Genomic DNA, 21,812 nt, shown 5'->3' on the forward strand with positions numbered 1-21,812 from the left:
CTTCACAAGCTTCATCAACAGTTCTGCACATATAACAGCAATCATGGCCGCTACAAAGCAAGTTTTCATTGGCATTATCGGTAATTGAAACGTCGAAAACTATATACACGACACGGTGAACTAATGTGTTGCCAACAACAGGCGCCGGAGGCGTTGGCAAGGCCTTCATCGACCAGCTCCAGTCCCTTGCTGCTCGCAAGCCATCCCCGAAGTTGAACCTCGCCTACATTGCCACGAGCCGCAAGGCCCTTTACAACGACGATTACTCCCCCGTTAACACCGAGAACGTCATCTCGACTCTTGGTTCCTCCTCCAAGGCCCCTCTTGCTCTCGAGCAAGTCGTCGAGTACCTTTCCAAGGCTCCCGCCAAGTCCGTCCTCGTCGACAACACCAGCTCCCAGGATGTCGCCGAACTGTACCCTCTCGCTCTGAGCCGAGGCATCAGCATCGTTACACCCAACAAGAAGGCCTTCTCTGGATCATACAAGCTGTGGCAAGACATCTTCTCAGCTGCCGAGTCATCAGGCGCCCGAGTCTACCATGAGTCGTCCGTTGGTGCTGGTCTCCCAGTCATCTCCACCCTGAAGGACCTTGTTGAGACTGGCGATAAGGTTACCAAGATTGAGGGTGTCTTCAGCGGCACCATGTCTTTCCTCTTCAACTCTTTCGCCCCTACCGAGGGTCAGGGTGGTAAGTGGTCTGAGGAGGTCAAGAAGGCTAAGTCTCTGGGTTACACCGAGCCTGACCCCCGAGATGACCTCAACGGTCTTGACGTTGCTCGCAAGCTCACCATTCTCGCTCGTCTGGCTGGTATCCCCGTTGAGTCCCCCACCTCTTTCCCCGTCCAAAGCCTTATCCCCAAGGAGCTTGAGTCTGTTTCCAGCGGTGACGAGTTCCTCGAGAAGCTCCCTGCTTTTGACTCTCAGATGGAGGAGACCAAGGCTGTCGCCGAGAAGGCTGGTAAGGTCGTCCGATTCGTCGGAAGCATTGACGCTGCCTCCAAGCAGGTCAAGGTTGGCCTGGAGCAGTTTGACCGCTCCCACCCCATTGCTGCTCTGAAGGGCAGCGACAACATTATTAGCTTCTACACCGAGAGATACGGAAGCAACCCCCTGATCGTCCAGGGTGCGGGCGCTGGAGGTGATGTGACCGCCATGGGAGTCACCGCTGATCTGATCAAGGTGCTGTCACAGATTGCGTAAAAAGTTGAAATGAATAGCCAAAAATAAAAGCATGAAGTTGATGTCCCAATGATCTCGTAAAAAGTCAAGTTCGTTGTGTGCCATTGCGATTAAAGCGACGCTTTGTCTATTCCTGTCGCTATTGCAGCGGCATGTGGGTTCGTAGTGACAACTGTCTCAGGCTCGACAGTCGGTGGAGGGTCTTTGTTACAAATGTTTCTCCACGTCCAAAGGACGAAATCGAAAATCACGAGAAGAATGACGGGCACGAACAACATGAGACCAAGGCCGAGCTATCCGCAAGTCAGTCACAAGCTCAGGGGAGAAACCGGGCGATCAGCACTTACACAGATAAGAGAGATTAGGTTGACGACCGTGGAATACTCGGTCATTAGAGGACCGAACAGGTTCCAAGATGCTTCAGAGGATGTATGAGGCATGATAGGCAACGCTACAGCTTGCTTCGAAGTAAAAAAGCTCATGACTTGAAAAAGAACGACTGATGTTGTGGATGTAGAATCACAAATTCCGAGGCAGCTTCGCTTCAGGGAGGTTCATGCTCCATCCATCGTAGCCCAGCGGGCAGGGATCACTTACGCCTTAATTAGCATGTGCAACAGGTGGGTACCAGAAAAACTGTGCTCTAAAGATTGGGGTGCCAAAATAAAGGATCCCAAACACCCACCTAAAATCCAATGAGATGGACATGTTATTTTGTCTTTTAGGCTCTTGTTGGCCAACCTTTCTGACACTATGACGAAGAGCTGAGGTCATCTCACCGCCTTCCTAATACATCACATTCTGTTGTGCGCAAAGCTTCGCATCTGTATCACAAATTATCACAAGAAATTGTGAAGCTTCAGTTATTGAGACAACATCATATCAGCCAACATGACAGCAGAACTCCCAAATAAGCAAAGAGGCCGCGAAAAGGATCGCGCGAAGCGAACCAAGGATGGTGTCACTCAATTGCCGCGCAAAAAGTTCTATCGTCAGCGAGCGCATGCGAATCCTTTCTCTGACCATATGCTAGAATAGTATGCAACCCGCTCAAACCGTTTCAATTACACTGTATCTGACATGCGACAGTCCCAAATCCCCTGATGACATGGATTGGTCCTCATACTTCCCCCACTATGTGCAAGAAGGAACGCCAGAAGATTCATCAAAGCCTCCTCGTCTAACAAAAGATGTGGAAATCGTCGATATTGGTTGCGGATTCGGTGGTCTTACGGTTGCTTTGGCTCCCAAGATGCCAGACACTCTCACACTTGGTAAGTGGAGTGAAGTTCATCATGAGTACATACTAACCAATGTAGGTCTGGAGATTCGTACACAAGTAGCAGGCTATGTTCAAGAACGTATAAAAGCACTGAGGTCGCAGAGCTCGGACAACATGTATCAAAACGTTGCATGCATCCGAGCAAACACCATGAAGTTCCTTCCCAATTTCTTCAAGAAGGCACAGCTATCAAAGATCTTCATCTGCTTCCCCGACCCTCATTTCAAGGCCAGGAAGCACAAGGCCAGAATTGTGTCGACAACGCTGAACTCAGAGTACGCCTATGCACTTCGACCCGGTGGCATCGTGTACACCATTACCGATGTGGAAGACTTGCATCTGTGGATGGTTCAGCATCTTGAAGCTCACCCTGCTTTCGAGAGGATTTCCAAGGAAGAGGAAGAAGCGGATGAGTGTGTCCACGTCATGTCAACTGAGACTGAGGAGAGCAAGAAGGTCACAAGGAATAACGGACAGAAGTATGTTGCGTTGTTCCGAAGAATTGAGGATCCCCCGTGGTAAATATGAAGTTAGCGATACTAGCAATAATGGTCATTCATGGTTACGTGATGGTCTATATTATGCATGAATGTCTCGTCGGCTGGTCTAAGCTGGCATAAGGTAGCCAAATTATTTCGTTTCTTATGCTTTCAGCGGTCAATTATTTTAAAAGACGTTTATCAATCTATGTTCTGAGAGTACTATGTGAACGCTGTATAAAATTGATGGAGTATTTCTCATCAATCTGTACCTGCAGACAATCACTTATCAGTCATCGAGGGGGTGAGGGGTGCTGTCCAGGGTTCCTTGTCCCGCAGACTGTTTTGACAGGGATCCAAGCAACAAAATGACAGCATCCGCTGTAATCGACAGCCACCACTGGACCTAAGCTAGCCCGCCCAGCCATAACCTCCACTACCTTAACGTCCACACCTACTGTAGCACCACCAACTTCACCACTTACATCTATCCATCTTGGTTCAAGAATGTGGCTTTGAGGTCAACATCCTGGTGATGGCCCTCAAGCGTAGAGATGTCATTGTTGCAGGACTCGCCGCCTTCATAGCCTGGGGCTTTGCTGCGAGCTGGTCACCCATTCTCCGCTGGGCAGGCCATGCCTTTGTTGCTGGCTCATTCGTCACTCTGATCCTCCTCTTGACCGGCCTCTTCCTTGTCTCGAGACATCCCAACGACCGAACTCTGCCACCGAATGGCGTTACCTTCCTAAATCCAAAATCATGGCGATCCGAGGTGCAGGCGTTGCGCCAGCGACAGTCATATACTCCAACCCAAATACAGCCCGAATCACCCCGCGTTGCCAAAGCTATCGACGACTTGCTCGGTCTTATAATCCGCGACTTTGTTAGCAGTTGGTATTCGAATATAAGTCGCAACCCGGCTTTTACGAATCAGGTCGACAAAGCTGTGCGCGATGCATTGCTGAGCTTGTGTGATACTCTGCGTGACAAAGATTTGGCGGACCTTGTCACCAGCCGTCTTGTTCCTCTGCTCACCGCCCACTTTCGAGATTTCTACGAAGCCGAGAAATCAGTACGAGGAAAGAAGCTTAATCGCTCAGTTACTGAATCTGAAGAGCTTGATCTGGCCATTGCTTCAAAATTTCGCGATGGACGACTTCATCCTGCTGCGTCATTGTCGTTTCCGGACACCAAGATGGTCCAACAAGACTACCTGCGGTCTCTGATCGCAAAGATCGTACCTCAGATACTCCCGGAGAATATGCTATCTAGTCGAGCTGTCTCCATAATTATTCGCGAAATAGTGTCATGTGCCGTTCTATTCCCCGTGGTTCAGCTTCTTGCCGAGCCTGATACATGGAATCAGCTAATGGAGAACATGGGTCGATCAATGCTGCAAGACAGGTCAACAGTACGCAAGCTTCGAGCAGCTTTGGACCAACATGCTCCTTCTACGCCCAGGAATAACAAGCTAGCCTCTATGCCCAGGGTTGCGCCAGGTGATAGCGAGCGCAAATTCGAAAAGTTCATCCGCGCGATTAGAAAGGTCAACAACCTATCAGATGCACGTCGGTTTCGCAGCGAAGTTGCCAGTCAACTCAAAAGGGATTCTCTTCAAGATAATCAAGACCAGGTTTACCTTCGTCGATTGGAGATGGGAAAGAGGCTGCTCGACCAACGGGTAACTCATCTAGCTGCTGGCGGTGAACGTCGTCCGCCGGGGCCATTGCCTTTACCATCGACTACATCGACTGCATCACAGTCCAAGTTGGAGAGCGCACCGTTGGTAGACATCTTGCGAGACCCTTCAGCACTTTCCTATTTTATGGAATACATGGATCGTCAAAATGTGATGCCTTTAGTGCAATTCTGGTTGGTCGTTGATGGTTTCCGAAACCCTCTAGAGGATGATGGCCCGGACGATGAGCTGCCATCAACCCTACCAATGTGGACAGACTCAGATCGTCAGGACTTACAGCAGATCAATCAAGCGTACTTATCAAGACCTGAGCTCAAGGTTCCCGACCATTCGAAGAATGAAGTGAAAGAGTTTATCAAGGCGGGAAGATCAGCCACTCCAATGCAATATTTTAGGGCCCGGCGGGCTATTTTGAAAGCGCAGAGCGCTGTTCTGGAAGAAATGCGTGCGCGCTTCTTCCAGGGATTCAAGAAATCTGATCTCTTTTACAAATGTCTAGCAGCTGAAGAAGCTGCCAGTATGCAGACCCTCAGGTCGACACCGCAACCAGAAGTACAAGCAGTTGCCGCCAACCGGGCCAGCAAGACCTTACCAGCAAAGCCTAGACCGGTATCACGATTAACTACTCAACTATCTAACACGAGTAAACGTACAGGATCTGCTTCGGACCTAAGATCTCTTACCTCCAACGGCAATGGACGTGGTCACCGAGCTAGGCGCTCACTTGACGAGGGCTCTACAAACCCCTTATTCGAAGACGACGACATTGATACCGACGGATTAGGAGACTCCGTGCAAAGTTTGGACCCCGAAGCGAACAGTCAGCAACTGCCTGACACCCAGGTTGTTCAGGCAGTAGAGGAGGCTTTTACAAATATCATGGAGGATGACCGTCCTCAGACCGCTGAGGATTTGCGTGCATCTCTCTTTGGAGGCGCCGGTGGTAGTAGTATTGGTGGCCTTGATGATAATACATCAAGTCTCTTCTCAGGTCACGATAATGACTCTAATCGCGGTTCTCTGGACATGGGAGTGCGGCCATCCACATTCAGCAAAGAAGGAGAAAAACCAAGCCTTTCGTCACTTGGTCTTGTCAGTGCGGCCTCACGAATCGGTGTCTTTGTCGATGATGATCTATTCGGTGATAATAACAAAGATCTCCCTGACGATGGCGATCCCGACGAAGGCCCACCACCCGATGACGAGGACGAAGTGCACGAAGCAGCGCCTGGAGACCTTGGACTGGCGGAAGCCATCACTGCCCTTTCGAATGACATTGATCGTTTGGTAGCACAAGAGGCAGTTGTCGAGTCCCTCACGCGAAAAGCAGAGTTGACAAATAACACCGCGGAGCTACGCATTCTTAGGAAGTCGAAAGCGTCTTTGCAAAGGGAGATCAGGCGCAAGGAGCTTCAACGACAGCAATATGTCATCCAAGAAAGCGACAATAGTCTCTATGGCCGCTCCACTATCAAGATCAAATCCATCCAAGTAGGAAGAGAAGAAGATGGTAGAGAGTTCGCCCTATACGTTGTTGAAGTGCAAAGAGATGCTGGAGAGCAGATGCCCGCAGCTTCATGGGTGATTTCGCGGAGATACAGCGAGTTCCACGAACTTCACCAAAAGCTACGGTCCCGATACCCATCGGTTCGAAATCTCGACTTTCCTCGGCGACGCATGGTTATGAAGTTCCAAAGCGAGTTCCTGCGCAAGAGACGAACTGCTCTTGAGCAGTATCTACAAGACCTACTGCTGCTACCTGAAGTTTGCCGCAGCCGTGAGCTCAGAGCATTCCTTTCGCAGAGTGTGATAACACAAGGCCAAGATATGCTGGATCGCGAAGACAAGAAAGACATGATGACCCGGTTGTACGATTCTGTTGCAGATGGCATGGACGATATCCTTGGAAATATACCTGTTCTCGACCAAATATCTGAAGCTGGCCAGAACCTAATTGCGGCGGCTACAAACCAACTCAACACGGTTCCGCTCAATGCTAACGAAGATAACTTCCCGGCTGCTGAGGCCGAAGCTGAATTGAACGCCTTTGAGAATAAGGAACTTGAACCGTTCATCAAACCAATCTGCGATATCTTCCTAGAGATATTCGAGCTCAATAAGGGGAACAACTGGCTTCGTGGAAGAGCAGTCGTGGTTGTACTTCAGCAGCTTCTTGGTGGTACGATTGAGAGAAAAGTGCGCGACAATGTCAAGATGTTTGCCCAAGATGAGAACATTCTCAAGTGTATCAGCCTGGTTCAGGACAGCCTATGGCCTGGAGGACAGCTGCAACGAGACAAAAAGCCGCGCACAGCTGCCGAGAAGAAAAAGACACGGACCGAGGCGAGCTTGATGCTGGCTACACTGGTGCCAGATCTCGCAGGCAGTGTTGTAGGAAGAGTCAACGCGCAGGCAGCGAGCCGTCGTATTTTTGCGACGTTGAATAACTCGAGGTTGAAGTATGTCATCCAATCAATGATTTTACTCGTGTGAGGCCTTGGCTAACATGCGTACAGTGCACATCTCGTATTCACTATGATTGATGAAATCGTCTCGGTGCTATTCGAGGAACCTTAGGGCCCTAATGAAAAGATCTGCTTTATTATTCTCCACCAAGCAAGCATATGATAGAGCACACAGCAAGGCGTTGGGCGTCATTGGCAAGGAATTGAGTTGGGCTGAGATGCAATGATGAGGTGATTGGCGAAAATGACTTGTGGCTCCGTAACAAGAAACCTTTTTTATGCTGTTAATGAGTAACTCATAGATTGATGAGGGGTGTTGCCGTTGATAATAGCCAGCCACGGAATAATTGTAATCATGATGGATGGTTTCGCTACATGTTGTTGGTGATGATCAAGTTAACTTTACATGGAGTTTTCAACCTACTGCACCACGTAGTACTGTAACCCGGCTTGTGCAGGCGGGTGCAGCAGCATTAATGCAGGCAAAGGCGTTCGCATGTGACGCTAACGAAGCAGCTTCAGCGCCCGAGATAGTGGGATCCGGGGCACCTTCTCGATCTGGCGTTCTGCCATATTTGTCCGCCTTTTGCCCCAGCCTCTCTCGTCGCGCGTAAGGTTTGAGGCTAAGCTTGTCCATGTCGCTCTCTTCTCCTCTCCACCAACATCTTCATCATCATCGTCGTCTACCCGCCACCCGAGAAAACCCCGCGTTTTCTATATTTCTTGGTCCATCGCGCAACTGGCCCTGGACTTCTGGAATTTCATCTGGCTAATACAACTCTCGATATTTTGCTCCTCCCGCTTGGATCCATCCTTCGCTTGATAACGCTCCTCTTCCTCCCACCGGCAACATGACGGAGGTATCAGCCACCCGGCTGTACTTGGGAAACCTTCCTCGCAATGGTCCGGACTCATCGCCCTGACGCTCCTACTCAAACCACTGACCTGCTGCCCAACAGCTACCAAGTCCGACATCGAGGCTCACTTCGCGACTCATGGCACTGGAGAAATTACCGAAGTAAAGCTCATGAACGGCTTCGGGTTCATCGAGTACAAGGACCCAATGGATGCCCGCGATGTTGTGCCGGGTGAGCTATCTCCAAATTTTTCTTATAGTGTGGCTTGCTAATTGACTTTAACAGCATTCCGTATGTCGCCGTCCTATACCAACCCCCCCTCGTCCTAGGCTAACTCGCGATTTCGAAAGATGGTTCTGATTTCATGGGAGAACGGCTCACTGTACAGTTCGCACGCGGTTCCCGGCATCGCGAGGGCGGCGGCGGCTTTGGCAACCCTGAGCGCACCGCGCCGCGGCCTCGTCGAACCCCTCATCGAATGCAGATTACGGGATTACCAAATGACACCTCTTGGCAGGTCTGTTTATCCTCCCCGTTCCTGATCGCTGGACTCCATGGACCTTCCCTTTGTGATTTGCGCGCATCTCTGGCTTTTCTGGTTTCGACCCATTGGAACTGCACCGGGATTAGTTCTAGGGGACAACAATCAAGGACCCCCTCCCGCTCTCCTGGTTTTGCTTCCTGGTTCTTGTCTTGACGGATTGCGCTTTCGTTTTGTGGATTACATGGACTCCCGGCATTTCCCTTTCCTGGATAGCGACTTACATGGATTCTGGAAATAGGACCTCAAGGATTTCGCACGTCAATCAAGTTTGGACGTAGTCTACTCTGAGACGGGCCGCGATTCGAACGGCCGAGGGTGAGTTTAGTCGTCTTGTTGTTAATGTCCTTGATTAACATTCTTTAGATTTGTCGAATTCGAGACTGCTGCGGACTTGAGGACTGCGGTTGAGAAGCTCGATGGACAAGAATTTAAGAAGCAGCGAGTCCACTGCGTTGCTGACGTATGACAAGGTAACCCCATCTTGTTGTGGGAATTTGATAATTGACTCGACGTTGCAGACTCAGCCTGACATGCCTCCTCGCGAGCGCGGCCGATCACGCTCTCCTGGACGACGCCCGTACCCCCCTCCCATGGACGATTACGACCGTCGCGGCCCTCCTCGAGGATACAGCCCCCGCCGAGACGGGTACGGCTACCGCGACCGTAGCCCGCGTCGCGATTATTACGATGACCGTGCTCGCTATCGATCTCCCCCTCGTCGTCCCATGGAAGACTACCCTCCACCTCCCCCTCGCGGTCGCTACGATGATCCCTACCGACGCGACTACCCTCCTCCTCCTCCCGACCCTTACGCCAATGGGCGACCCCCGTATGACCGACCTCCTCGAGATTTCCCTCCTCCCAGAGAGGCAGGATACCCACGAGATGGTGGCTATCCTCGAGACTATGACCGTGGTGGACGCTACTGGTAAATCCATATCCCATTACCGCTTTGGGCGCTTGCTTGGCGGGACTGTCCTTGACCGACGGTGTGCTAGATCTACCCCAACGAATATGCCAAATGGCGTGAAACAGTCACGACCTGTTTTAGGTAGGAAAGGGCAAGATTGAAAGGAGCGATTGGCAAACAAGTACGACAATGTATGACGACCAACTGGTGACGTTCTCAACAACCAAAAATGGGTGAGGCAGATTGGAAAGGCGTCAGGTGCATGGCTTGCAGGATATATATATAAGTCGACGACAGCCGGAAAAGTCCACGACTACAAGGAATTTGACTTTGGGTAATTTGAGCTATAGTGTACGACTAGGCCAGGGGGTAGTCGCTGGTTTATTTGCTTGTTGTTTTGCTGCTTGTTCTCTATAATCACATGTACATTGTGCCTTGAGGCACCACTCGTTAGCGCAGGGCTTATTAGATGCCAGTATCATCATGTATTGGCATCTGAGAAAAACAATCGAGCTTTGATTTTGTATTCCAAATTGGCGCTGCTAACGGACAATGAGTGAACATGGTACTCCAGATTTACTTCGTACGGCCACCCAATCCTGGCGCCCCTCATATGATACAAAAAGAAAGATGACCCAGGAAGATTGTGACTGTACGATGCGCTTATAAGAGATTATTGAGGACGGAAAATGCGTGGTATCAGGTATTGGTTATTGCGTCATGTATAATTGCCAGATTAGGCGGTCTTCTTCCACTGAGTGTAGACACCGATAAGACTGCTCAAAGTACCAGTCAGGCCGACAACACCATCGTCGAGGAACTTGTTGTAGCCAAGACCGGAAAGGGGAACCAGGATGTCGCAGAAATCACAGAGAAGCTGCTTCTTGGCGGCGGCGCGCTCACTGGAGTGGAGTCAGTATATGCGACGATAAAAACGCGAATGTATAAAGTGACTTACATAGTAATGGTCTTGCTCTCGACAACACCCTCACCCTCCTTCAGATCAACCTTTGATGCACGTACGCTCAGCTGGCGCAGAGTATACAGCTGACCGAGAATACTGAAGGCGATACCGACAGCCCATGATCGGTAGGCCTCGTGCTGCATGCGCGTAGCGTGTTTCCACGTCTTGATACCGGCGGCGTGAGGAATGGTGAGGGAATCGCAGGCGAGGTAACCGGCGTAACCCAACTGGCGACCGACCTGGGTGTACTTGAGGACGGGGTCCATGGACTTTGCGTCGGATGCGGTGGCAGCGGCCTTGAAGTGCTCGACGAACTTGCCAGCTCGGAAGACCTTTCGGAACAGGCCAAACTGCTTCTTGAGGGCGTTCCAAGGAGCGACCTTGTCTGGGGTTGCGTTCGTGCGGAGGAGGTACCAGGCGTAGAAACGGGCAAAGTACTGGAAGACTCGCATGAGCTTGTCGCGACCGAGGGTAGTGGCCATGTAACGCAGGTAGTGCGCTACCGAAGGATGGTAGATGACTGCGTCGGCGACCATGATGACGATGGTTTGGTTATAGGGATTGATAGATGGAGCTTGAAGTTGTATAGAGCGATTATGCGACAGTACGGAATTACGACTTCACCAGTAAGAATCCAGCAATTACTGATAGGCGAGAAAAAGGAGCTTGGACAGCGATTAAAGATGGAAAATGGGAAAACGGAGATGGAAGAGATAAGTTAAGTTTTCCAAGAAAAGCTGGGGAAATGCGAATGGAGTCAAAGAAGTTTAAGGTGCAGCAATAGCAATCCCCACGGTACGGTTGGGTTAAGGTCCCCTAGAACGGTACAGTACAGTTTTGAAAGAACGTGGAGACGGAGACTTGACCGAGATGCCGAGGTCCGCTCACGAGAGCGGGAAAGAGACGAGGGAAAGGAGTCTCATGCAAAAGTATTGCCTTTTTTGGATCTGGGGAAGGGGGCCAGGGGGGGAGATAATTGCCTATCGAGTGAAGATAAAGATAAAAAGGCCGATATCCGTAAAAATATCAATTGTTGGATATCAGTTGCTTCTTGCTTTGTCTTCTTTACCTTGATCATATTCATGTGACAAAAAGATGCACTTAATATCTTCAGTAAGTTTCAAATCAGGAACTTAACGACGGGCACATGACCCGAGGTTTCGGGTTCAAGATCAATGCAACACAGTACGGTAGGAACAAAACGGGGGGAGCTTGGCGCCATTTGAGTTGTGCCTCGGAAACTGTCCGTCAATGGAAAGTAAAGTGAGGAGGAAGCCCGAAGGAAGAGGCTGCTATCAGCTGCCAGAGCTCCGACTCAATTCAGCTGGAACTCTCAAGGTGATAGATGTCCGGATTATCGGATACAGCTTTGATCCGGTTCCGGTTATAGGAGGTGAAGGTCCATCGGGTGGGACAGCGGAAGGAAGACACGACTCGAGGAAGGAGTGCATGAATATTATATAGACTCGGTATTGCCTAACGCGGATATCCAGACGTCAATTGAAGATGGAAGGAGGTAACAAAAAACAAGGTATGAGATAAGACTTAGAAAATCCAACTTTTTTATTCTGTTGAATCCAGAGTCAAACCCCCAAACCCACTTATCGCTGCCTCACTTCGGTGTTTTATGAAGATCTTCCTCTTGTCTCTCCAGTCTCCAACAGATCAACCCCCCGCTTAAACGTCAATATGAGCGAGCCACCCCCACTACAGCAGCCTGGCAGGGCCACAAGACCATGAAGAAAGTGAAGAGACAGCGGGTCTTAGCAGTGGCTGTGACGACAAAGACTATTCCCCCATCGCGATGTCTTTATTCTGGAGGAAGTTATGATGTATGCTCCTCGGGGAACAACCCCCGAGGCTCTCTCCAAATGTGGGGGAAGAAACCGGAAACATGATGGAGAGGCTCCCCCGTAGTGTACGGATACAGACTACAAACTACAATTGGGGGAGACTTTGGAGACTGGAGACCCCGGGAAATCCTCTTGCTACCGCTTCCCCTCGGCCGGCTGGGCGACTGCAAGGTCACGATGGTCCATGAGATTCCGATATTGAGGCGCCCTGGTTGGTGCAAATGCCCATTGCTATTACATGAGAGTTGAGGCTGGCTTTCTTTGAGTCTCCATAGCCGTACTCGCACGGATGGGGCCGTTGATGGCCGCCCCCGGGACGCGGGCGTATCATTGATTGGCATTGGATGGATCGTCATCCGTCAATTGTCGTCAAGTTGTTGCGTTGCGTTGTTGCGTCGCTTTGCTTTGCGCCGCTGCTCAGACACTTTTACATAAACTTGACCCCATCTCCCTTTTCGTCGCGTGCTTCTTTCATTTCTCCCTCTTCTACTTTTCCCTCCCAAACTTCACGATACCCTCATACCCTTCCATCATAACCTCTCTTGTCGGCTTAACCATCCCTTCGGTATAAGCTCTTCTCCAACTTCCCCTCCCGCCGATCTATCTTCATCCTCCCATTTTCAACCCGAAATCATACACAATGGCTACCACCGCCAGCGGACAAGAAACCGAGAAGGTTAACACTAACATTGTTACCCTTACTCGCTTCCTCACTGAGGAGCAAGCCAAGCACCCTGAGGCTACTGGTGATTTCACGTATGCTCATGTGACCCCCCATTCTCATGATAGCCTCACTAACGACCCCTCAGTCTATTGTGCCACGCTCTCCAGTTCTCCTTCAAGTCCATTGCCTACTACATTCGACGCGCTACCCTGGTCAACCTCACTGGTTTGGCTGGTTCTTCAAACAGCACTGGCGACGACCAAAAGAAGCTCGATGTCATCTCCAATGACCTCTTCATTGAGGCCATGCGCTCTTCAGGCAAGTGCGCGCTCCTCGTCTCCGAGGAAGAGGACGAGATCATCTACTTCAAGGACGCTACGGATGCCCGCTACGCTGTCGCCTGCGATCCCATTGACGGTTCCTCCAACTTGGATGCCGGTGTTTCAGTCGGTACCATTTTCGCTATCCACAAGCTTCCCCCAGGCTCAAAGGGCTGCAAGGAGGATATCCTGAAGCCTGGTACCGAGTTGCTCGCTGCCGGTTTCACCATGTACGGTGCCTCTGCTCAGCTCGTCATCACCATGAAGGGCAGCACCGTCAACGGCTTCACCCTTGACAACGGCGTCGGCGAGTTCATCCTGTCTCACCCCAATATGCGCCTGCCCAAGTCCCGCGACATCTACTCTTGCAATGAGGGTAACTCGCTATACTGGGAGGACAAGACCATCAACTACTTCAACTCTCTGAAGCAGGCCCAAGAAAACGGCAAGCCTTACAGCGCGCGTTACATCGGTTCCATGGTTGCTGATGCTTACCGAACTCTATTGTACGGAGGTATCTTCGCTTACCCTGCCGACAAGAAGAGCCCCAAGGGCAAGCTCCGTATCCTCTACGAGTGTGCGCCCATGGCTCTTATCTTTGAGAATGGTTAGTCAATTGCATTATTTACTCAAGGTCTCATTTACTGACTCTCTTTTAGCCGGTGGTCAAGCTGTCGACAGCAAGATGAACCGTATGCTCGAGGTGGTGCCCGAGAGCATCCACGACAAGGCCGGTATCTTCATGGGTAGTTACGACGAGGTCGAGAAGGTTAAGAAGTTCCATCTGTAAAAGGTGAAACAAATACGGCGCTTTGGCATGGGATTGCAAATTTAATTGAATATCAAAAAGCGAACCTCATGATTGAATGAGCATTTAATGATCAAATTTATCATATCTATTTTCACCATCATGCTGAGTGTCGTCATGATGAGATGTCATGATCGTGAGCCATCATGCGGGCGGTTTAATTGGATATGTCACCGCCGGACCCCGTCTGTCATACAAATGGCGTGACATGCCTCTACGTCCCCTGGTTCAAGTCATGTCCGTACAAGCCCGTACGGTCGATCTTGATCGTCAATTACCTTGCAAACACTGCGTTCACCCCTGGGAACCGATTGCAGGAACGCACCGCTGCTCTTCAAACGTGGAACTCAATGGATGCGACCGCTGTGCTGGGTTGTCTCACTCCATGCAGAAAACATTCGTTGAACAGTCAATTAATGATACCCCGACGTAGTTAACTCTAGTCATCCTAAGGCGAAGAATACTTGTACCCAAACTGTTCCTTAGCCTCATCAACAATCGCTTTAAGGCCCGCACGCTTCTTCCTCGTCTCTTCATCAACAGGATCCAACCCCGTCGGCTTATTCTCGTTTGTCGGCAATAGCATACCCCGTCTCACAGCAGGTCTCTCGAGCATACGAGCAAACCACGCCTTCACATTAGGATACTTGTCCCATGAGATAGTAGTTCTTGGAAGACGATCAGTCCAGCCGATGAGCGCTATATCGGCGATAGAGTAACAGCCTCTGCCTGGGCCGACGATGTAGTCTCGTTCGGAGAGGTGCTTGTCTAGGACACCATAGAGACGTTCTGTTTCTCCAACATAACGCTGGATACCGTATGGCATTGTGGACTTGGCGTCGTAGAGAAAGTGCAACGCTTGGCCGTGCCTGGTAAGATAACGTATTAGTCAAATACTCAATTCATGGCAGAAAACCAGACACTTACATAGGTCCAATCCCTCCATGCTGCCATCCAATCCACGATTCCGCACGCGTATAGTCATCATCGTCACTCTCAAAAGAGAACTTGTACTCCGGATCATACTTTCTCGTCAAGTAACTAAGAATAGCATTCCCTTCGAACACAGCAAGACCATCATTATCATGGTCTACCAACACTGGGATGCGGCCATTGGGATTGATAGCAGTGAACCACGGCTCCTTTTGAACCTTTTTGCCAATGTCGATTCCTTGAATGGTGTAGTCCATCCCGTACGCATCGCGGAGCTCTTCGAGAAGGATCTGGGCTTTGAGTCCGTTGGGTGTGCCCCAGCTGAGAAGCTCGATGCCTTTGGAGGCGATGAGACCGGCGGGTCGGGACATTGAGTAGTTGAGTTTAGGGATATTGGATAAGACTTTGGGATAGACCAAATTGTTAGATGTGTGTATGGGCTTGATGATAGGGTAGATGCATACACATAGGCTTGAGGGTTGGACATCTCTTTATGGTGAGGCGTATGGATGTCATGTTTATCAGTTGGAGTTCCCAATGGCGTCTTCTTGGATAACAAATCAGCTGCAGTTCACTGATACCTTACAATTGAATTACAGTTCTGATTCCCTCACAGCTAAAGCATGATGCTTACAAACAATACTCAGGGTGTGCTTACTCATAGATCAAGTCTCGAAACAGTTATAAGATTTGGAATCATATCTACCTAACCTGGACACAACTTTCGACGACACTTCGTAAACATCACCAATGTTAATGCAAAGCTCTCGAAGAGGGCTCTCAAACTAACCTAAAGACCCTTCCGGAGCAAAAGCACCTGCATAAAAGTAATGAAGCATTCCCAAACGGTGAACCGTTACAGCCGCCTCGTTATCCACCAGTTGGTTCTATCAAATCTTCACGAAACAAACAAAAGACCCTGAATAACACACAGACAGTGGATCTTGACGCGCGGTAGAAGCGAAAAAGAAGAATGAATCTGCCTCACCAGTTTCAAGAAGTTATTAGTTAATGAGATCGGACCGTTGTTTCAATCTCTTACCGCCTCTCATCCAGGGTAGCTCCAAGCTTCAACTAACTGGTGCACGGTTGGAATAGTTTCAGATACAGTTAAATGAGAAGTTTTTTTTCTGCAGTGGAAAAGACTACCAGGAGATCTATGCTTTTATAAGGGTCCAGAGTCCCATTTCTTTGATACAGTCTAGAATTGTTCTACAAGTGCACGTTTGTGTATAGCTTCTTTGCTAAACTCGGCGACTACGAAGGACAACGGTAACCCTGCTGGTGATCATTGTTGCTGTGGAGTTAACTTGGGAATAATAGAGTAGGGGTCCTGTCCTGGGCTTTAGTTGTCGTCTCCTCCGAGAGAGCCGCCCGGTCGTCCGGGTCAATCCCAGGTCATTGTCAGGTGAGAGTCAAGCAAGAAGATGATAGCTTCACGGTCACTGAAAGTACGTATTGACACGTCGTCATAAGACGCCTGGTATTGTAAATTGTATTGCAATGCAATGTTGCATTCAACTATTGAACGAACCAGCCCTTGTCTGTCTGTTCTTCGTAGAGTATCTGGCCAGAAAGAGACAAGCATCTACGTCACTATCATGAGGTACGAGAGCTCTGCTTAGCAATTGGGTTCTGACTTTGGGCTGCAGAGCGCCCGCCTCAGAAGCCAAGTTTCCAGTTCCCCACCCTTCATCGATCCTTGGGATGATGGTTATTGGATAGACCCTCGAGCTGACGGCTGGTGGTACCCTTGGGCTTGGGACAGACAGACAGCGAGTGGACAGGGCTGGCAGCCCATTGTAATGTGATAATGCAGCTCTGCGGCCTGAAAATGGTAATTCCAAAAGGAAACAACAACACCACAACCCATTCCTTTCTGCTTTTCCGCTTCCATTTATCCGTCGACATCTACTCGCTGTGTGCTGCGTCTTCTACACCAGAGCAAATCATGTCAATATGCAGTGCATGGCCCCCAAAAGTGCAGGGCAACGGTGTAAATCAGTCCCAGAAAACAGGGAAACTATATCAGAAGCCTGGTTTGAATCTGTAAAAAGAAATCCCCGACAGGTGCCAAGGGTCTCGCGGTAAGATATATGGGTTTACCGGGTAGATCTGTGACGTCTTTCCATGCCCCAGGGTCGTTAAGTCTAGCACTCCATCTAAACTCCATTCTATTCCCATTGGCGTCTTTATTGAAGGTATGTTCACGACAATATCCTGTTATTCAAACATTCAAGCATTCAGATGGCATGATTTCACAGAGACGGGCGGCGCGACAAGACCACATCCAGACAAGGGCACTTCTGCACATCTGAAGGTTTCAAGCCGCTGATGTAGCTCCCTTGGACCTCCACTACCATTCTGTCTTTCAGCGGTTGGTTTCACCCTAAACGAATAGTGTCTGTTCGCCGCCAAAAGCTCTGTTTGCTTCATTACGGACACTGATCCGAGACAGCCCATTCGTCGCCTTTCAAGCTAACATGAAGCTCTTGACGGGACGATTCCAGTCAAGCTTGGCTTGGTTCGGCGAACTGAACGTCGAGTTCTGGTGGCTTTCTGTCGCAAAAGGCCACCCTGACTTTTCAGTCTAAAATGAAGCCAACCTAGACGTCTCGCTTTCGTTAAATCGGGTAAACGATTCTATCAAGATTAGTCACCCTGAACTACCGAAGATCGCCAAGCGACAGTGCTGTAGCTGTCTTGGACATACTAACGTTAGCTACCTGTAACTAAGGACAACCTAGCGATACCGGCCGGCATCGTCGTGGCTTTCGGCTGGCGGCACCGGTGAGAGCCGTCCCTGTACCTTAGACATGAAGCTAAGGAGATTAGACGCAGTCGAGTTGAGACGCGGCTTGATCTGCTTGTGGAGTGAGCATGATACCATTCGCCAGGTTGTGAATCCATCGTAAACTGATAGATGATGTACATAGTCGTGTTAAGGGCGTCTTGATCGTAGCGGCGACGATCTTCCTGATACTATCGAATGAGTCAACACACAGCGTATATTGCTCGTTCAATGCGCTCAAAACCTTGGGATACCATTGCGCCGAACCAAAAGACCTCAACCCAAGCGCATCGTCGAAAGAAGCTATCCCTTTTGGACCCCGATTTGTTAGCTATGATTGATAATCAAAACATGTGATGGGACGGCATTGTAGAGGATGTACCGGCATTTCTGGGGGCTAGTCTTTTAGCTTAACACAAGATCGCCTTGTTTATCTCAACTTAGACAGAAGTAGTTATACTTCGCGCTCCATCGTCATCGTTTTCTCAGAAATGTAGACAAATTCCTGTAGTTGAGGGAAGAGCGGAACGAAGAGCTATTACCATGGATAAAGATAGAATACCATGAAATTCAACGATGGGTAAATGGTAAAGTCTATCTTGTAGCGGCCACATGAAGGCGTTGAGGCGCAAGATAGTCTTTTGGTACTAGGTGTAAACGGAACGAAAAGATGAATCATCGCGGCAAAGGAAAAGATGATGCCTGGTCGGTCAAATCCGAAAGATGGGGAAATGGTGTGCAACAGACACAAGGCAGATTTCAGAAGAGAATGCGAGGTTTCGTATTGGTATTGAAGGTGTTGCGATGTTGTTAGTAGACAACTCATTGGATTCATGCACCGGAACGAATTGCTACGCGGAAAAGGGTATCAAGATGCAATTGCACAAGGACCACGAACAAAGTCCCTAGAGGCTGAAACATTTACTAGACCGGTGATGCTAAAAGCAGAGGAAGATACTCTGTACAGCTTCAGCTTCAGCCTCCACGAAGCTATCCTCGAATGATGGAATTATGCGACCCAGGGCGTGTCTTGACTTCTCCGCTAGTTACAGCCTCAATGAAGAAATGACGGAAGAGCGATGGCTTCCCAGCCTGTCGGCTACCACTCGGCGAGATTCCCATGCGGCCGTTGATTTTGTGTGTGAGTGTCGCAATCAATGGGTGCATCTGCTTGACTTGTCTTTGATGGGAAAAGCAAACAACAGACAGTCAAGAGAGAGAGAGACGGTACGTAGACTGACTGGATCTTGCTTAGCTTGTCTTGGCTGGGCTGGCAGGTCGGGCTTGGGTTGGTTGAACTGTGGTCAACGAACGAGAACGAGACGCCCCCTGGTCCTCCGCCTTTTCAACACTGCAAAACGCTCTTTCCCACGTTAAACTGGCGGACTTTGGCACCCCGGTCGAACCTTCTCCACTTGAATCACAGGGCGGGGATGATCGAAGCAGGGGCCCCATGTCTTGTCGCAGCAGACAAAGATACGTACCTTTTCATTTTCCCGAACTGGGTTGGGCTATCTTTAGTAGGAGAGAGTAACAAGTTCACAACTTGTCACCAGCCTCACAGCGGAGCTAAAGCCAAAGTAGCACATCCCAAAAGAAGGTGTCATGTTGCGCTCCGAGGGGGCTCGGCCGGTAGAAACGTGGCGGAGTCGACTTCTACCAGGGCCCAACCTCATGATGGGTCGCTACCAGAAAAATCTCCCCGTCTCCGTCTCCGTCTCCGTTCCGGGGCAGGGAAAATCAGAGTTTCCGGATCCCGTTGATCATCTTGCCTCGCCGATTGGGTTTTTTACTACGGTATATTCTGTGAATGGACTCAGACTCATCCAGTAGAAATCTGCGCACAATACTGCTGCCTGTCGGGGGAACCAGCCCCAGAGAAGAAAGAGGTTATGGCTGCCAATCGCATTCATCCTCAGCCTGGTTGATGAACAGGTCAGGTCAGTGGTTCAGGTTCATCAACGTGACTCTATATTGCATGCCAGCCAACCGAAGTAGCGGTGGTACCGCATTTCGCAGTGTATCTCAAACTAATATTTTGCCTTTTTCGGGCTGTTTACAACTGCTACCCCTACAGAGTAACACTCTGCGCTGGACAGCGACGATCGCTACGCTGCAATGCACCAGCGTATTCCCCAAATTAAATCCGCATCTTAGCCATGATGATCATCCTGACGAATCGCGGCCGACATGATGAACTGTCCAGGAACGCGCACAGGACAGGCACGGGGCACGGGTACAGCAAGCAGAAGGAATGATACCTTGAAGGAGACGAGGAAAACGAGATTGCACTCGTGGGCTTCGCCTTGTGGTGGCAGCGGCACAGCAGGTTACAGTACCCCGAGGCCCTGTCCCTCGAGCATCGTTCACCGGAAGGATGTTGCATTTCTCGAGCCGAGACCAACCCAGGACGATGAGTCGAAAGGTGAAGTGACAAGGGGTTGGAAATGCTGTTGCAATCAATCCCTTGTAAATTTTCTCGCTCTTCTCTCACTTGTAATATTAATGCGTGTTGGTTGTGGCAGCGGAGTCGATCATGGATATGTCCATGGAGTTGGGACTCAACAGTGGGAACAACAAAATGAACTAAATACCTCCCCTTGTTCAATTTCATTCCATTTGCTTGGCTCTTCTTCAAACCGCCCTTGCTGCAGATGCAGAGAGGAGCCTGGCCAATCAGAACAAAACCCCACCTCTCATCTTGCTCCCGCCCGTTCAGCCCTACCGCTTGAGCTTGAGAATCACCCCACCCCGCCCTTGCAAGCGGAAGTTGCGACGGAGCATTATAAGCCACGCCCCCTCTTTCGAAGCCCCACAGATGTTCAGTAGCAGATTGCAGTGCAGTGAGTCTCTAAGGGCGCCAAAATACAGCAGCCTAAATGCTTGTATCAACTCGCACAGATGTAACCAGATTATTTCGTCTCTTATGCCGGTCAATGTTTCTGACGGCAGTGCACCAGAGACACAGACCCAAGTCTGTACCTGTGATGCTCCAGTATTTTGAGGCTCAGCCTTCTAGAAGTCTTGCTTTTCTTTTCTCTCATGGTTCCCATTCAGAAAAGGCGGAACAATATGGACACAAGCTAAGGTGTCTGTTGTGATACTCGCAAATGACGTCTCGCCAAGGACCTCTGCCGCTGTAGATGCATCATAACCTACGTGCGGCTATATCATCTTTCTGGGAGTGACTGTCTCATGCAACCACGGGCATCGTCAACTTGCAATCTGTTTGGACGACTTCGTTAATCTCCCGGCCTCGCCGAAGAGCCTTACGGTTAACCTTCACCGCTGACGCTCTGGCTCTGGCTCTGGCTCTGGGGGAAGCGAGATCCCCCTTCTCAACGTGCTGCAGCCCTATGGGGATATGATGCCGTAGCTCAAAACTATCTCCATCAATCATAGCATGGGACTTTTTGACTGTCGCATTCGCATGATGAGGAGAAAAAAGTACCGGACTGCCGATGCCCACATTGGGCATTTATACGAACAACCAATGGATGTGCAGTTTATTGTTGATGCCTTCGAGTCTTGGGGCTGAAAAAGGTACATACAGTGAACATAACATATCCAAGACTCAATTGCATCTTCAGCCCACGGAGGTGATGCACTGATTTGGAAATGGCGGACCGAGACACGCAGAGCGGGATAAAGTGATACACAGCTGTCAGGCAGAGTCTGTGTGCCAGAGACAACTGCTGGCTCCAGCTCCGATGCAGTGGATCGATAAGCCTTTTCTTTTTTTCGTTTTCACTATCCGCTGTGTCTTGCATCCACAGTCATAACTTTGAATTGTAGCTTGGCTCACTGGTGACACGCGCGTCGTTTTCCCCTCCAATGTATTGTACTATACTTTGTACTGTACAGTGGCGCTCATCGAATGAGTTGCCCTTTGAATGGATTCCCCTTTGAATCGGTTTTCTATTCGGAATTAAAATTTTAATTACGTGGACATTCATTGATCTTCGGAGTTTAGAGGTCACAAGTGAGGATTTAACGGCACCACGTTTCGAGGCGCTGGCGCAATTGGGAGACTGGCGCAAAGATTCCCAATCCTGTATTTAA

The 21,812-nt window shown here is 49.8% G+C and overlaps 7 protein-coding genes across 7 annotated transcripts; 4 read left to right on the forward strand and 3 right to left on the reverse strand.

Moving 5' to 3' along the window:
- Positions 1 to 1,298, forward strand: B0J16DRAFT_169885 (homoserine dehydrogenase-domain-containing protein). Its single transcript, XM_046122396.1, has 2 exons — positions 1 to 80; positions 142 to 1,298. Exons 1-2 carry the CDS (start codon positions 44 to 46, stop codon positions 1,200 to 1,202), a joined length of 1,098 nt encoding a protein of 365 aa, XP_045979961.1. The 5' UTR covers positions 1 to 43; the 3' UTR covers positions 1,203 to 1,298.
- B0J16DRAFT_387215 (uncharacterized protein) lies at positions 1,292 to 1,621 on the reverse strand (the record flags this gene model as incomplete). The annotated part of the gene is made up of 2 exons (XM_046131653.1): positions 1,292 to 1,474; positions 1,529 to 1,621. 2 exons carry the CDS (start codon positions 1,619 to 1,621, stop codon positions 1,292 to 1,294), a joined length of 276 nt encoding a protein of 91 aa, XP_045979962.1.
- A 319-nt stretch (positions 1,622 to 1,940) lies between these two features.
- B0J16DRAFT_290719 (PXA domain-containing protein) lies at positions 1,941 to 7,526 on the forward strand. The gene is made up of 5 exons (XM_046124264.1): positions 1,941 to 2,218; positions 2,271 to 2,455; positions 2,501 to 2,946; positions 3,406 to 7,100; positions 7,158 to 7,526. Exons 1-5 carry the CDS (start codon positions 2,073 to 2,075, stop codon positions 7,216 to 7,218), a joined length of 4,533 nt encoding a protein of 1,510 aa, XP_045979963.1. The 5' UTR covers positions 1,941 to 2,072; the 3' UTR covers positions 7,219 to 7,526.
- A 431-nt stretch (positions 7,527 to 7,957) lies between these two features.
- Positions 7,958 to 9,439, forward strand: B0J16DRAFT_387218 (pre-mRNA splicing factor; the record flags this gene model as incomplete). The annotated part of the gene is made up of 7 exons (XM_046131654.1): positions 7,958 to 8,009; positions 8,066 to 8,194; positions 8,249 to 8,254; positions 8,314 to 8,480; positions 8,746 to 8,822; positions 8,871 to 8,967; positions 9,026 to 9,439. 7 exons carry the CDS (start codon positions 7,958 to 7,960, stop codon positions 9,437 to 9,439), a joined length of 942 nt encoding a protein of 313 aa, XP_045979964.1.
- Positions 9,440 to 10,153: 714 nt separating this feature from the next.
- On the reverse strand, positions 10,154 to 10,917 carry B0J16DRAFT_322870 (peroxisomal biogenesis factor 11; the record flags this gene model as incomplete). Its single annotated transcript, XM_046125736.1, has 2 exons — positions 10,154 to 10,319; positions 10,376 to 10,917. 2 exons carry the CDS (start codon positions 10,915 to 10,917, stop codon positions 10,154 to 10,156), a joined length of 708 nt encoding a protein of 235 aa, XP_045979965.1.
- Positions 10,918 to 12,732: 1,815 nt separating this feature from the next.
- Positions 12,733 to 14,134, forward strand: B0J16DRAFT_169921 (fructose-1,6-bisphosphatase class 1/Sedoheputulose-1,7-bisphosphatase). The gene is made up of 3 exons (XM_046122397.1): positions 12,733 to 12,990; positions 13,044 to 13,825; positions 13,878 to 14,134. The coding sequence occupies exons 1-3, from the start codon at positions 12,875 to 12,877 to the stop codon at positions 14,006 to 14,008; spliced, it is 1,029 nt and encodes a 342-aa protein (XP_045979966.1). The 5' UTR covers positions 12,733 to 12,874; the 3' UTR covers positions 14,009 to 14,134.
- Positions 14,135 to 14,401: 267 nt separating this feature from the next.
- Positions 14,402 to 15,641, reverse strand: B0J16DRAFT_346787 (glutathione S-transferase). The gene is made up of 2 exons (XM_046128492.1): positions 14,954 to 15,641; positions 14,402 to 14,895 (listed from the first exon to the last, which is right to left on the reverse strand). The coding sequence occupies exons 1-2, from the start codon at positions 15,328 to 15,330 to the stop codon at positions 14,475 to 14,477; spliced, it is 798 nt and encodes a 265-aa protein (XP_045979967.1). The 5' UTR covers positions 15,331 to 15,641; the 3' UTR covers positions 14,402 to 14,474.
- Between the last annotated feature and the right edge of the window lie 6,171 nt (positions 15,642 to 21,812).

Source organism: Fusarium flagelliforme, assembly GCF_020744385.1.
Source record: "Fusarium flagelliforme strain FIESC 12 MPI-CAGE-AA-0113 chromosome Unknown B0J16scaffold_6, whole genome shotgun sequence".
In the NCBI taxonomy this organism is placed as follows: domain Eukaryota; kingdom Fungi; phylum Ascomycota; class Sordariomycetes; order Hypocreales; family Nectriaceae; genus Fusarium; species Fusarium flagelliforme.